This window comes from Carcharhinus amblyrhynchos, chromosome 20, assembly GCF_965287045.1.
Source record: "Carcharhinus amblyrhynchos chromosome 20, sCarAmb.v2.hapA, whole genome shotgun sequence".
In the NCBI taxonomy this organism is placed as follows: Eukaryota; Metazoa; Chordata; class Chondrichthyes; order Carcharhiniformes; family Carcharhinidae; genus Carcharhinus; species Carcharhinus amblyrhynchos.
This window is the reverse complement of record NC_137343.1, coordinates 28,740,825-28,755,275: the sequence shown is the minus strand read 5'-3', so window position 1 is coordinate 28,755,275 and position 14,451 is coordinate 28,740,825. Positions and strand designations below refer to the sequence as shown.

The 14,451-nt window shown below is 45.6% G+C and overlaps 1 protein-coding gene across 1 annotated transcript in view; it reads right to left on the bottom strand.

The window, feature by feature from the left end:
• hip1ra (huntingtin interacting protein 1 related a) overlaps nt 1-14,451 on the bottom strand; it is a 165,250-nt gene that overhangs the window by 35,384 nt on the left and 115,415 nt on the right. The window contains 7 exon segments of the mRNA XM_080208802.1: nt 1,642-1,758; nt 8,468-8,556; nt 10,189-10,372; nt 12,460-12,532; nt 12,623-12,696; nt 14,272-14,382; nt 14,384-14,414. Coding sequence (XP_080064928.1) covers nt 1,642-1,758; nt 8,468-8,556; nt 10,189-10,372; nt 12,460-12,532; nt 12,623-12,696; nt 14,272-14,382; nt 14,384-14,414 — 679 coding nt within the window.

Here is a 14,451-nt window from a genome sequence, read left to right as displayed (position 1 = left end):
TCTTCTTTCCTCTTCCCATATGTACTCTATGAACAGTATGCTTTGTCTGTATCGCACATAAGAAACAATACTTTTCACTGTACACTAATGCATGGGACTGTAATAAATCAAATCAGTACCTACCTCTGTCCTCTTTGCTGCATTCTCTCCATACTCCGCTGTCACACAATCAACTAAGCTTTTAATGAAGATTATAACGAATTAACGCATGTTTCTTATTCTGACTTCACGGTTTCGGTGTAAGTCGAGAACAGCAGCTTCCAGTGCCGATCTGCGAAACTTAGTTCTTTTGGTAACATTGGGCTTGTGACAAACCAAAGTATTGTTTGACACTCACACTATCTATGACTAAAATGAAGTATGTTTGTCATTTGTTAGATTTCTCTCATATTAATATCAGTTCTGAATATTGTGGTTTGGAGATACAGGTGCACCATTCTTTTCAAGTATTCATGACACCCCTTCATTGTTATCATGGTATTCACTTCGGAGGGTTTGGCAATCGGCCAGCCAGACAAATGCAGAGGATTGGGCTACAATTTCCGGAAAGGGAATTGTTTAGTGAGTAATTCAGTTTTCTGGCACAGGTCAATGGATCATTCCTTTCCAAACATGCAGGTGGCAGTGACTATGGATAGAATGTAGAATCTGATCAATGACAAAATGACTCTCAGTGATTTTGATTTACACTTGTGTCTGGGCTAACAAAGTGGGCTGTCTGTGTAAGGAGGAGGGAGCCAGTGATTCTTTGCAGCCTCTTTGGTAGTGACCAGGAGGTTCCAAATGTGAAGTATACATTGGACCGTTTGGGTTGGTTAGTTTGGAAATGTTAAAACCAGGGAGACCAAACTGGATGTGGCTCCACAGTCACTGTTTGAAATGCAAGAAGTGACTGAATGTTTTTTAAGGGCCAGTGTTATAGCACAGTGGCTAACACTGCTGCCTCTCAGCACCAGGCTCCCGGGTTCAATTCCTGGCTAGCGTCACTGAATTAAGGTGCACTGCCAATGTCTGCATTGGTTTCCTCCGGGTGCTCTGTTTCATCCCACAGTCTGAAAGACATGCTGGTTAGGTGCATTGGCCATGCTAAATTCTCCCTCAGTACACCAACAGGTGTCAGAGTGTGGCGACTAGGGGAGTTTCACAGTAACTTCATTGCAGTGTTAATGTAAGCCTACTTCTGACACTAATAAATAAACTTAAAAATCATTAAGAGACATCTTTGAGTTGCACTGAAGAGGTTAGTCAAGATGGCTGTAGATTCACTGTTTGCACTGAGCGCAAGTTACTTAACTGTTTAAAGTTAAATAAATGTGCCTGTTGCTTTATTGTTTGAACCTTGATCTGATTGTACTGAAGGTGCGGTGTGGAAGTTTATGATGGTACACAATGTCGCAGAGGTTCCCTGTGTAGTATCAAGATCTGTCTACGTTTACCAACTCAGCAAACACAGGAACTCATTCTGGTTCTGAGGAAGAGCAGGAAGCTTATATGGGGCTCTTCCTCTTACTGAACCCAAATGCTAACATTCCAAAAGTTCGGAATGGTACAGCATTTCCAGCTCAAGGTCTGGGACACATCCCGAGAGGTGATATGGATACCCTGATCAGGTCAGAGCACACAGTGGTGGTTCAGCCTTACCTTCATCTCGGCTTCTCTTTTAGCTTCTTCCATGGCAAATTCGAGCTCTTGTTTTGTACGGGCCACTTCTTCCCGGGTCTGCTGCGTGACCGTCAGCTGTTTGGTTGTCTCAGCACTCTGCAAACAGACAAATAAAAAGGAGATTCAAACCATTGACAATTATTGTTCAGTTCCATTCGGCCCATCGAAACCACTCTGCCATTCCATCATGGCTGATATGCTCCTCATCCCCGTTTTTCTGCCTTCTCCCCATAGCCCTTCGACCCATTACCAATTCCAGATCCCTGATGTTTTGGTTTCATTATTAGCCCAAGTCAGTATAAACCCGGAAGGATTCACCGATTGGAACAGTTTGAGAGCTCAGCGCTAAGAACTACTCAAGATCTTTTTTTGATTTGATTTGATTTGATTTATTATTGTCACATGTATTAATATACAATGAAAAGTATTGTTTCTTGCAAGCTATACAGAAAAAAACATACCGTTCACAGAGAACGAAGGAAGAGAGTACAGAATGTAGTGTTACAGTCATAGCTAGAGAGTGTAGACAAAGATCAACTTAATGCGAGGTAAGACCATTCAAAAGTCTGACAGCAGCAGGGAAGAAGCTGTTCTTGAGTTGGTTGGTATGTGACCTCAGACTTTTGTATCTATTTCCCAATAGCAGAAGGTGGAAGAGAGAATGTCCAGGGTGCGTGAGATCCTTAATTATACTGGTTGCTTTGCCAAGGCAGCAGGGAGTGTAGACAGAGTCAACGGATGGGAGGCTAGTTTGCGTGATGGATTGGGCTACATTCATGATCTTTTGTAGTTCCTTGCAGTCTTGGGCAGAGCAGGAGCCATACCAAGCTGTGATACAACCAGAAAGAATGCTTTCTATGGTGCATCTGTAAAAGTTGGAGAGAGTTGTGGCTGACATGCCAAATTTCCTTAGTCTTCTGAGAAAGTAGGGGCATTGGTGGGTTTTCTTAACAATTACTTGAAATAGTTTGAGGGCTCAATGCTAAGAACAACTCAATCAGTTCACTCGAAGACTTAGTGACTGAAATTCGCCATCCTGAGCAGATGCCATCCTTGAATTGGGGGATATTAGATAAAGGCAATGACTGAAAGCTTTACCATGGATATCAGCAATTCTGCCCTCCCCAGTTACACACAATGAAGAAATCAAGTGCCAACATCATTTTGTCCCACTTTGCAACCAGTATTTTTTTCCTAAGCGCTGATGGAATGTGGTATAATGTGTGTCACTGAGACACACAGATTAAGGCCCCAAATTGAACTGTTTTTTATTCACTCATGGGACATGGGCATCACTGGCTGGCCAGCATTTATTGCCCATCCCTAGTTACTCGAGGGCACTTGAGAGTCAACCACATTGCTGTGGCTCTGGAGTCACATGTAGACCAGATCAGATAAAGATGGCAGATTTCCTTCCCTAAAGGACATTAATGAACCAGATGGGTTTTTCTGACAATAGCTTCACGGGCATCAGTAGATTCTTAATTCCAGATATTTTTTATTAAATTCAAATTCCACCATCTGCCGTGGCGGGATTCGAACCCAGGTCCCCAGAACATTAGCTGAGTTTCTGGATTAATACTCTAGTGATGATTTCATTAGGCCATTGCCTCCCTCTTTCTGTATTCCATTGCCCAGTCTCAGTTAAAGCAGCAGTGGAGTTGGGGATGTCCCCGGATGGATGGGCTGAAGGAAATGAGCTGGAACTTCCATTCTGCCCGTTTTCAAGTGGATCTTACTGGAGAAGGCGTTCGTGTGCAGAGGATCAGGTTCAACTCTTCTGTCCTTTAAATAGACCAAATAACCTGCTGAAACCCAGCATCTACAAGGAGTGCTGGGGCGGCACCATGGTTAGCACTGCTGTCTCACAGCGCCAGGTACCTGGGTTCAATTCCCGGTTTGGGTCAGTGTGTGTGGAGTTTGCACGTTCTCCCCGTGTCTGCGTGGGTTTCCTCCGGGTGCTCCGATTTCCTCCCACATTTCGAAAGACATGCTGGTTAGGTGCATTGGCCATGTTAATTCTCCCTCAGTGTACCTGAAAAGGTGCCCGAGTAGGGGATTTTCACAGTAACTTCATTGTAGTGTTAATGTTAGCCTTACCTGTGACACTAATAAATAAACGTTTTTTAAAAACTGGTGTCTTTGAGTGTATGAAAAAAATAATGAACGCGGAGCATCAATTCAATTCAAAAGTTTCTGAATTGGAAGGACTACTGGATTAATTCACAGTGCTAGTGGGTAGATCACTACGGTTTAGGATCTGCTTCATTCTGGTTATCTCCAGAAACGCAATACAGGTGGAAAACATTTCATGATGCAATAGGTGAAGTATAAACATTGTATTCATATTCAGTCATACGTGGTAAATATAAAATCACAGCTCCCACCCTCATTAACTTATTATCAAAGAACAAACATCTGAGAAACAGCCACACCGTCACAAACCCAAAAGTGCTAACAACCTGCGCTGACCGGCTGAAATAATCTTGATTCACTTAGATTAAAGGATGTGATAAGCAGTGGAATACGCAGAAGATTATGTTGCCAGATAGCAGGCGCACCATAAACTTTGACACAACACTCTTACGTAGATTTAAACCTTTACGGTGTTCCGCTCCAAGATATGGCTGCTCCCTCGAGTAACAAGTCTCACAACACCAGGTTAAAGTCCAACCAGTTTATTTGATAGCTCCCTTGAGCCCAGGGTAAGTCAGTCAATCACTCAACACACCACACCCCCCAAACAGTGCCCTTACTGGGATGCGCCTCTACAACACACAGTCACCCACTGGCACGTCATCCAAGTGGCCGTTCCTCAATAGCCAGACACAACGTAGCCCAGTACTGTTCACGACTGCTCGGCAGCCAGTATCCGTATGCAGCAAGACCCAGACAACATTAAGGCTTGAACCTTAGTAACATTTGGACCACAGAAGTGCCAGGCCATGGGCATCTCCAAGGAAAGAGAACCCCTTTCTTCATCTTTGGCAGTCCCTCAGTGCCTTGCTTGCACTCCAGGGGTGGGAAGGAGGGTGTGTAGGTTCTACAGCGGCTGAATAGTCCAATCCTAGAGCCGCAGCCTCTGCCACAGCTGTTGCAGGTGGTATTTGATGAGGTGGGTGGGATGCTCGGGATTCTCCACTCTCTTTCCGCTGTCTACACTTGGCCTCTGCGTGCTCTACCTGGTGACACTCGAAGTGATTGGCACCTTCACGGGTACTTCTTCAACTTGCGCATTCTGAGGTAAGTGATTCTTTCGTGTCAATGGGGGTGTTGCTGGTGTTCTAAAGATGTGCTGGGTAAGTTGATTGACCATGCTGAAGTTGCCCCTTAGTGACAGGGGGATTGGCAGGGTAAATATATAGGTTTACAGGGATAGAGCCTGGATGAGATTATTGTTGGTGCAGGCTCGATGGGCTGAATGGCCTCTTTGTGCACTGTAGGGATTCTATGATACTGTATGTTGCATTTATTTAGGGAGGCTCTCAGTGTCCATGTAGAATTCCCTCAGCTCTCCTACTGATCGTTTGCCAATGCGGGGCTTGGAGTAGAGCACTTACTTAGGGAGTTGGGCTTATGGACAATGTGGCCCAATCATCACAGCTGGCCATGGGTAACCAGTGCCTCGAGACTGGATATACTGGCCTCGGAGAGGGCACTCACTGCCAGTGGATTTGTAGGATTTTGTGGAAGCAATGTTGGTGATGTTTCTCCACGGATTTGTGGTGTCTACTGTACATTGTCCATGTTTCTGATGCATACAGGAGGGTGGGACCACGGCTGCTCTGGTAGAAAATCTTTGTTTGCTGGAAGTTTAGTCCCTCTTCTCCTCATATACCTCGATGGTGAACGTGCCGACAATGGCTTGTAGCTCGGCCTCCGAGTGTGCTCACACACTAGCAGCATCTGTGTACTGCAGCTCGATGACAGAAGATGGAACAGTCTTGGTTCTGGCTTGGAGGTTGAACAGTTTCCCGCTTGTCCAGTAGGTTAGCTCCACTCCAGTGGAGAGCTTCAGGGTGATGGGATCAAGTGTTGCTGTGAGTAAGATGGAGAAGAGTGTTGGTGTGACGTGCAGTCCTGTTTGACCCCCAGTTTGCGCACATTTTGGGTCTGTTGTAGATCCGTTGTTGAGGATCACAGCTTGTATGTCATCATGGAGCAGGCGGAGAATGGTGACAAATTTTTGCGGGCAGCACAATTTGAGGAGGATGTTCCACAATCCCTCACAATTGACAAAGCCAAAGCCTTTGTGAGGTCAAAGGTGGCCAAGTACAGAGGTCAGTGCCGCTCCCTGCATCTTTCTTGGATTTGTCACGTGCTGAGAATCATGTCCATTGTGCAGGATCAAAGGGCACAGAGGAATAGCTCAAACTCTGGAGCTGACGTTCCTGAAGGAGAATTCATGGGGCCAATGTGAAATTTCATCCAAATTGGTGTCAGTTCAGACAGGGAATGTCCTTTTCATTTGTGCTCAAGATACTTCAATCAATGTCTTCTGCCTGTTTAACCATAACAATAGAATTAACATACTATTAACACACTGCTGCAAGCAACCCAGAGGCAAATGCCAGTGCAGCAATGGAGATGGCGAAGTTTTGGCATACAGAAATGGAAGCCAATTTACAAGGGACAACTTCAAGCCTGCTCCACCATTCAGTATGATCACGCTGATCATGAAACTCAATAGCCTGATCCCGCCTTCCTCCCATATGCTTTGACCCCTTCCACCCCAAGTACTATATCCAACTCCTTCTTGGAAACATATGCTTTGGCCTCAACTACTTTCTGTACAGCAAATCCCACAGGCTCACCATAAGAACATAAGAAATAGGAGCAGGAGTAGGCCATCTAACCCTTCGAGCCTGCCCCGCCATTCAATAAGATCATGGCTGATCTGTCGTGACTCAGTTCCACATTCCCACCCTCTCCCCATAACCTTTAATCCCCTCTCTTATCAAAAACCCATCAACCTGCGTCTTAAAAATATTCAGCAAGGCAGCCTCCACCACTTCAACGGGCAGAGAATACCAGAGATTCACCACCCTTTGAGTGAAGAAGTTCTTCCTCAACTCCGTTCTAAACCGCCCCCCCTTTATCTTGAGGCTGTGCCCCCTAGTCCTACTATCCTTTCTGAGCAGGAAGAGTCTCTCCACCTCTATCCTATCCATCCCATTCATCATCTTATACGTCTCAATGAGATCTCCCCTCATTCTTCTAAACTCTAACGAGTACAAACCTAGTTTATTCAGCCTCTCCTCATAGCTCAACCCCCTCAACTCCGGCATCAGCCTAGTAAACCTCCTCTGCACTCCCTCCAAAGCCAAAATATCCTTGCGTAAGTACGGCTCCCAAAACTGCACACAGTACTCCAGCTGCGGCCTCACCAATGCCCTATACAGCCACAGCAAGACCTCCCTACTTTTATATTCAATCCCCCTCGCTATGAAGGCCAGCATCCCATTTGCCTTCCTGACCTGCACCTGCAAGCTGGGTTTTTGCAACTCATGCACGAGGACCCCGAGGTCCCTCTGCACCGTCACCTGCTGCAATTTTTCGCCACGTAAGTAATAATCCTTCCTACCATTATTCCTACCAAAGTGGACCACACCACTCTCTGGGTGAATAAATTTCTCCTCATTTCAGAGATAAATCCTTACATCATGATCACTGGTCCATCAGGAAGATCCTTCTTGTATCTACACTGTCTAGTCCTGTTAGAATTTGAGAAGGTTTCAATGAGATCCCCCCTCATTCTTCTGAACTCCAGTGAATACAATCCTAGCCGACTCAATATCTCCTCATACGTCAATCCCGCCAAATAGGAAATCGATCTGGTAAAGCTCTTCTGCATCCCTCCATAGCAAGAACACTCTTCCTCAGATAAGAAGACCAAAACTGCACAAAATATTCCAGGTGTGGCCTCACCAAGACTCTGTATAATTGCTTCAAGACACTCCTGCACCTGTACTCGAATCATCTCACAGGGAAGACCAACATACCATTTTGTCTCCTTTACCGCCTGCTGTACCTGCATGCTTACCTGCAGCCACATGCGGATCTTAACTAAGCAACACCTTCTGTAGAGAGGCCTCTGACTCTGCTTAAAATGGTTTCAACATTGGGAAAATCCAGTCTACAGTCAACTGCCTTAAAAAGAGGTCCCCAGTCCCATGACTGAACAGGTTTCAGTTATAACACCAAAATCCACCTATTTTGAGTTGGCTGCCATGGGCACAGAATCCAAGACTAACTTAAACCATTGTAACAACAATCTGCAACATCAATACAGTTTTATAGCCCGACACTTTAAAGACTCAATGCAGTGTGCAACGAGAATTGTAAATAAGTTTCCATTCAACATTCTCTGTCAAGAAACTAGACTGGCTTGGAGGAGTTGGAGGTTGAACAGTTTCCCACTTGTCCAGTAGGTTAGCTCCACTCTAGTGGAGAGCTTCAGGGTGATGGGATAGAGTGTTGCTGTGAGTAAGATGGAGAAGATGTAAGCCCATGGCAACGCAAGTGGTTAATTACTGTTGGAGTGAACATTAATTCAACTGAAAGTCAATATAAAAATAACCTTTGGAGAGAGAAAAGAGCCAATGTTTCAAATTAGGATGACCCTTCGTCAACCCTTCGTTGGCTCTGTTCTCTCTCCACAGATGCTGTCAGGTTTGCTGAGATTTTCCAGCATTTCCTGTTTTTGTTTCAGGTTCCAGCATCCGCAGTATTTTGCCTTTACAAAAAGGCATCTTGCTCACTTTGAACTGGACCAGATCAGGTTCCAGTGAAAGGCTTTTCTTACCTTCCTGAGGAGCTCAGCATGGGTGTTAACGAGGTCACTGTGCTTTTCTTTCAGTTTATTGTAGCGCTGCTCATTCGCCTGGACCTTCTCTGGAAATGTAATTGCAGTGACATTAGAACTGAAGCGGGAACTCAGTTTCAGAGCAGGAATTGAACGGAGTCAAATGGGTTTTCTCATTTTTATCTAAGTTGGCTGTTGTGATTTTTCTCCAGAGAAGTCCCTTGCTGCCCATGTTCATGGAGTGAAAACTGAACCCAGAAATAGCTCCAGTTCGCCGGTAGGATTTTGTACACAGGGTGAGTGAGGAATAGATTACAAAACAACAAACCCTCAGTCAAGTCCAATGCTATTGCCTGTCTCAATAAACAAATCAAGAAATATTCTGCATGCACTTAGAATCACAGAATCTCTACAGTGCAGAGGGAGGCCATTCAGCCCATCGAGCCTGCACCAACAACAATCCCACCCATGCCCTATCCCCGTATTTACCCCAAGTATTTACCCTGCCCAATCCCCCTAACATTAAGGGGCAATTTAGCATGGGCAATCAACCTAGCCTGCACATATTTGGACTGTGGGAGGAAACCGGAAGACCTGGTGGAAACCCATGCAGACACAGGGAGAATGTGCAAACTCCTCACAGTCACTCAAGGCCAGAACTGAACCTGGGTGCTGGGCAACGTGAGGCAGCAGTGCTAACTACATTGGCTGGGAAGTTCCTATCTACGTAATCTGGAGCAATGGTGGAATTGTCCAATCTCCTTCAATCCTTATCAAATGCAAAAGGACTGGAATGGGCGCCAAATGCCCATCTTTGCTGCTGGCAGCTCTGTTATCAGGAAGAGTGATTCGCAAACAAAGACTCGTACCGTCATTGATAAAGATGGTCTGGAGTTTCCCATTTTAGATGGTGGCTAGCATTTTCCAATGCATTCACTCAGTGCTCAGACTCAACAGCAGAGGCAAAGGCCTCAACAGGATCAGGTTGGAAAAACCTATTAAATCCTTCTAACTAAAATAAAATACTTAAATAGACTCAAGATCGCTCACTGATCCCGTCTGAACCATATGCAAGTGATAGATCCTTGCCTCAGTTTGTGGCAATGCATTTTAAGCAAGTTAGCACCTATACAGGAAGTTCTTGAATGAGGAAGGTTGTTCCTTGAATTGGGACTTCAATCTCCAATCCCTGAGAGAGTTCAGGCTAATAATGAATAAACATAGAATCCCTATAGTGCAGAAGGTGGCCATTCAGCCCATTGAGTCTGCACTGACAACAATCCCACCCAGGCCCCATCCCCATAACTCCATATATTTACCCCACTAATCCCTCCAACCTATGCTTCCCGGGACACTAAGGAGCAACTTAGCATGGCCAATCCACCTAACTGCACATCTTTGGACTGAGGGAGGAAACCTGAGCACCCAGAGGAAACACACGCAGACGTGGGGAGAACATGCAAACTCCACACAGACAGTGACCGAAGGCTGGAATTGAACCTGGGTCCCTGGCGCTGAGCTGCAGGAAACAAAATGCAGGGAGAAGGCAGACTCTAAAAGGCTGGAGATGGGAGCTGGGCTGTTATTACATTGGACAGTAGAGCAGGGAGTGCCCCAGAGACTAACCCTAACTCAATCCAGGTGTCAGCACCTTTGAATCGGTGTCTTTCCAGAGCAATTAGTGACTACAGTGTAATGAAGATGGCAAGAATATAACTCACTCTCAGCCTCAATCAACAAAAACTGGGTTTTATCCGTTTCGCCCTTCTGTTTCCGCAGATTTTCCAGCTCATCCCGAAGCTCCTCATTATCGACCAGTGCCTTCTGCTTCAGTTTCCGAGTTTCCTCCAACTCCGTCTCCAAGGTATTAATCTGGGCTTTCAGTTGTGCAATGTACTTCTGGGCCTGACAAAAAGATATCAAAAGATCACTGGGAAATGTAGCTGTTGTAAATATCAAACAAGTCTTTTTTGATTGGTTAATTAGTCATTCAAAAATAAGCCCATTGAGTCTGCACTGACAACAATCCCACCCAGTTTTACATTCCCTTATCTACAATGACAACACAGTGGCTACAAGAGCAGGTTAGAGTTCGGGAATTCTGCAATGAATAACTCACCTCCTGACTCCCCAGATCCTGTCCACTATCTACAAGGCACAAGTCAGGAGTGTGATGGAATATTCTCCACGTGCCTGGATTGGTGCAGCTCCAATGTCAGTCAAGAAGCTTGACACCATCCAGGACAAGGCAGCCTGCTTGATGGGCACCCATATTTATTCCCTCCATCGCCAACACTCAGTGCTAGCAGTGTGTACCATCTACAAGATGCACTGCAGCAATTCACCCGAGCTCCATGACAGCATCTTCCAAATGCATGACCACGGCCATCTAAATAGGATAAGAGCAGCAGACACCTGAAAGCACCACCACATTGAAGTTCCACTCCAGGCTCTCACCATCCTGACTTGGAAATCTATCACCATTCCTTCACAGTTGTTGAGTCAAAATCCTGAAAGTCCATCCCTCATAACCCCATATGTGTACCTACACCACACGGACTGCAACAGTTCAAGAAGGCAGCTCACTTCTCAAACACAGTGAGGGATGGGCAATCGATGCCCGAACGGGATTCTCTGGTCTCGCTGCTCTCAATGGGAATTCCCACTGATGTCACCCCATGGCAGCGGGAAACCTGCGGGTGGGGGTGTACTGCCAGACTGGAGAATCCTGCCGGCGTGAACGGCCAGCGAATTCCAGCCTTGATGTGGAGACTGTGTTGCATTTATTTCTGAATAAATCGGAGAGACCTTTGTCAGTCCCACATCGTCACAGCATGGCAACCTAGACTGGTTTTAGAGACAACACCATCACAATTCCATTTTAGATTAACTGCCACTTTAGAACATTTTCATCAAAGGCCACATTTCATGCAGATTTTGAGCTGATGCAAATTATCTTCCATTGTTTGAAATTTTACCCCATTGTTATGCATTGCGGTGCTATTTTCAAAGTAGGTTTAATATGCCAAAACAAATCTGGAGAAAGAGATCAATCCACAGCAACAATTTCTATTTATATAGCACCTTTAAATGTTGTGAAATACCTCAGGGCACATTTGCAGGAGCTTTATCAAGCAAAATTAAACACTGAGCTACAACTGGAGATTGCATAGGCAATTATAAAATCCCTATAGTGCAGAAGAAGGCCATTCGGCCCATCGAGCCTGCCCCAACAACAGTCCCACTCAGGCTAATCCCCCTGATACTAAGGGGAATTTACCATGGTCAATCAACCTAACCCGTACATCTTTGCATTGTGGGAGGAAACCCATGCAGACATGGGGAGAACGTATAAACTCCACACAGTCACCCGAGGCTGGAATTGAGCCCAGGTCCCTGTTGCTGTGCAGCAGCAGTGCTAACCACTGTGCAACCATGCCAACAGTCAAAGAGGTAGCTTTTAAGGAGTATCTTGGAGCAGGTAAGAGAGAGAGAGAGGTTGAGGGGAAGAATTGGGCAGCCAAAGATAGAGGATTAAAAATAGGGAATGCACAGGGTCAGACTGGAAGGGGTGACAGAGATAGGGAGTGATAAGAACACAGAGGAATTCAAAAGCAAGAATAAGAGTTCTAAAAGTAAGGCATTTTCAGGCCATGGTAAATATAAGACAGCAAGCACACGGATAGTGGATGACCTTGACTTGGTGCAAGTTAGGACATGAACAGCAGAATTTTGGATGGGTTCAAGTCTACCGAGAGTGTGAGGCTGGCCACATGAGCACTGGTGACAATCTACAGGGAGCAAAGGCATGTTTGGACAAGAGGCAGTCAGTCATTCTTCCTGACTGGAAATGAGAGTGAACTCATTAGAATGGTGGCATTAACTGAACACGGTGCAAAGGTGAATAAAATGAGAAGCAAGAACCCAGAATGTCAATCTCCTGAAGTTCCCCCTTTTATCAATCCTTTCTTTGATTCAGGACCAGATCTTACCTCAGACTTTACTCTTTCTATCTCAGCTTTCAACAGCTCCACTTCTTTCTTCAGGTTATCGATCTGAAGGTCTCTGCATGAAGAACGCACACATGACTCTAAAATTTAAACCCAACAACAGTGTTGAATAAATCCAGTCAGTCGCAAGGCCCAGCCTCCCTACCTATCATCCTTCACAAATCCATTATTGGTTGGGGGACCAAAAGTAGCATCGAAGATGTCCACATCCACCAGGTTCTAAAAGAAAATAAAATCAGCGAAAGATTAAAGTATTTTGAAATAAAGAGATTTCCCTCATTTGTGAGAGCTGCCTCCTAGTTTATAAAAACTCATCAGCAAATAAACAGGAATAAGTTAGTGCAGGGCTCCAGTTTGAGGCAAGAGGGAAGCATACAGGGATGGGGCATTCGGCTTGCCAGGCAAGAGGCCGGGCGGCGCAGGGATGAGAATCTCAGCAGTAGATCAGCTGAGGCAGTGATGGAGTCAGATAGGAACCTGCAAAAAGGCACAGTTATAACATTCATAGAATAGAGTCATAGAATCCATGCGGTGCAGAAGGAGGCCATTCAGCCCATCGAGTCTGCACCAACAACAATCCCACTTAGGCCCATTCCCTGTAACACCACATATTTACCCTGTTAGTCCCCCTGACACTATTTCAGCATGGCCAGTCAATCTAACCCACACATTTTTGGACTGTGGGAGGAAACCAGAGCACCCAAAGGAAACCCACACAGACATGGGGAGAACATGCAGACTCCAAACAGACATGATCTGAATTGAACCTGAGTCCCAGTTGCTGTGAGGCAGTAGTGCTAACCACTGTGCTTCCCCTAAAGAATGGCAGATTTGCATTTATATCGTGCTATAGCTGAGCAGCGGACATCACAGTGGGCTTTTCAGCCAATAATAGGAAATGTAGGAAACAACAGCCAATCGCCAAAGGTGGCAAGCTGATTTGAACCGGAAACCTCGTGATCTGCAGTCAAACGCTCTACCACTGAGCTATATACCCCCTCGCTTGCTGGGCCCACTCTGGCCTTGGACCCGTGACAGCATATCTATAGGCACAATCGATAAATGTGTGCAACATGGCTGCCCGCATCATATCAGGACATGAACTATGTCAATGGGCACCCACTTTTACATTTTAACTCAGCTCCCTCATCGCACAGGAGATGACAGCCTCCTGTGCTGCTCACTGCCTTGCCAGTTAAAACAGTGTGCAGTGCTAATGCAGTGTCAATAAAGTAAATACCATCACCCCAACACTACCCAATTCTGGCATAATACACCTCCACTGGATTCCTTAAATTCTCCCATAGTGACAACTGGCAAATTATGTTGCTCCCAATAATATAAAGCTGACCTAAAAAAAGGCCTAAATGTAAGCTGCGTCTATTTTGATAGAAGGAGGATTTCCTAGTACCTGGAGTTCTTATTCAATTGGAATCTCCTCAATATCCAGTTAAGACTGTCTCAATCATTGTCTTCATAAGTGAAGCTATCTGCCAATCAAGTCACTTCCGCCTCGCATGCTCCGTTTTAAAACCGCTCGCTTGGACTTTCTCTCATTTTTATTTCAACTTAAAAGTCAAGGATCAAAGAAAATTACAGCACAGGAACAGGCTCTTCGGCCTCCAAGCCTGTACCGACCGTGCTGCCCGGCTGAACTAAATCCCCCACCATTCCGGGGACAGTAGCTCTCTACTCCCATCCTATTTGTCTCGATGCCCCTTAAAAGTCACTATGAACAATTCCCGGCTTACTGGAGAGCAAAGGGAAATCCCGTCAGGGAAGACAGTCTCTTACCGGAGATTCACTGACCGGAGCTGCAGAAACCTCGATGAGACTTTCAGGTTCCTCAATATCATCAGCCGGAGCCTCATCAGGAATAATCACCACTGGTTTCACATGCTCTGCCCAGGGCTGAGGCACGTAGGAAGTTTGGAGGACTCTGTGAAAGGGTGAAACACAAGATGTGCTCGCGTC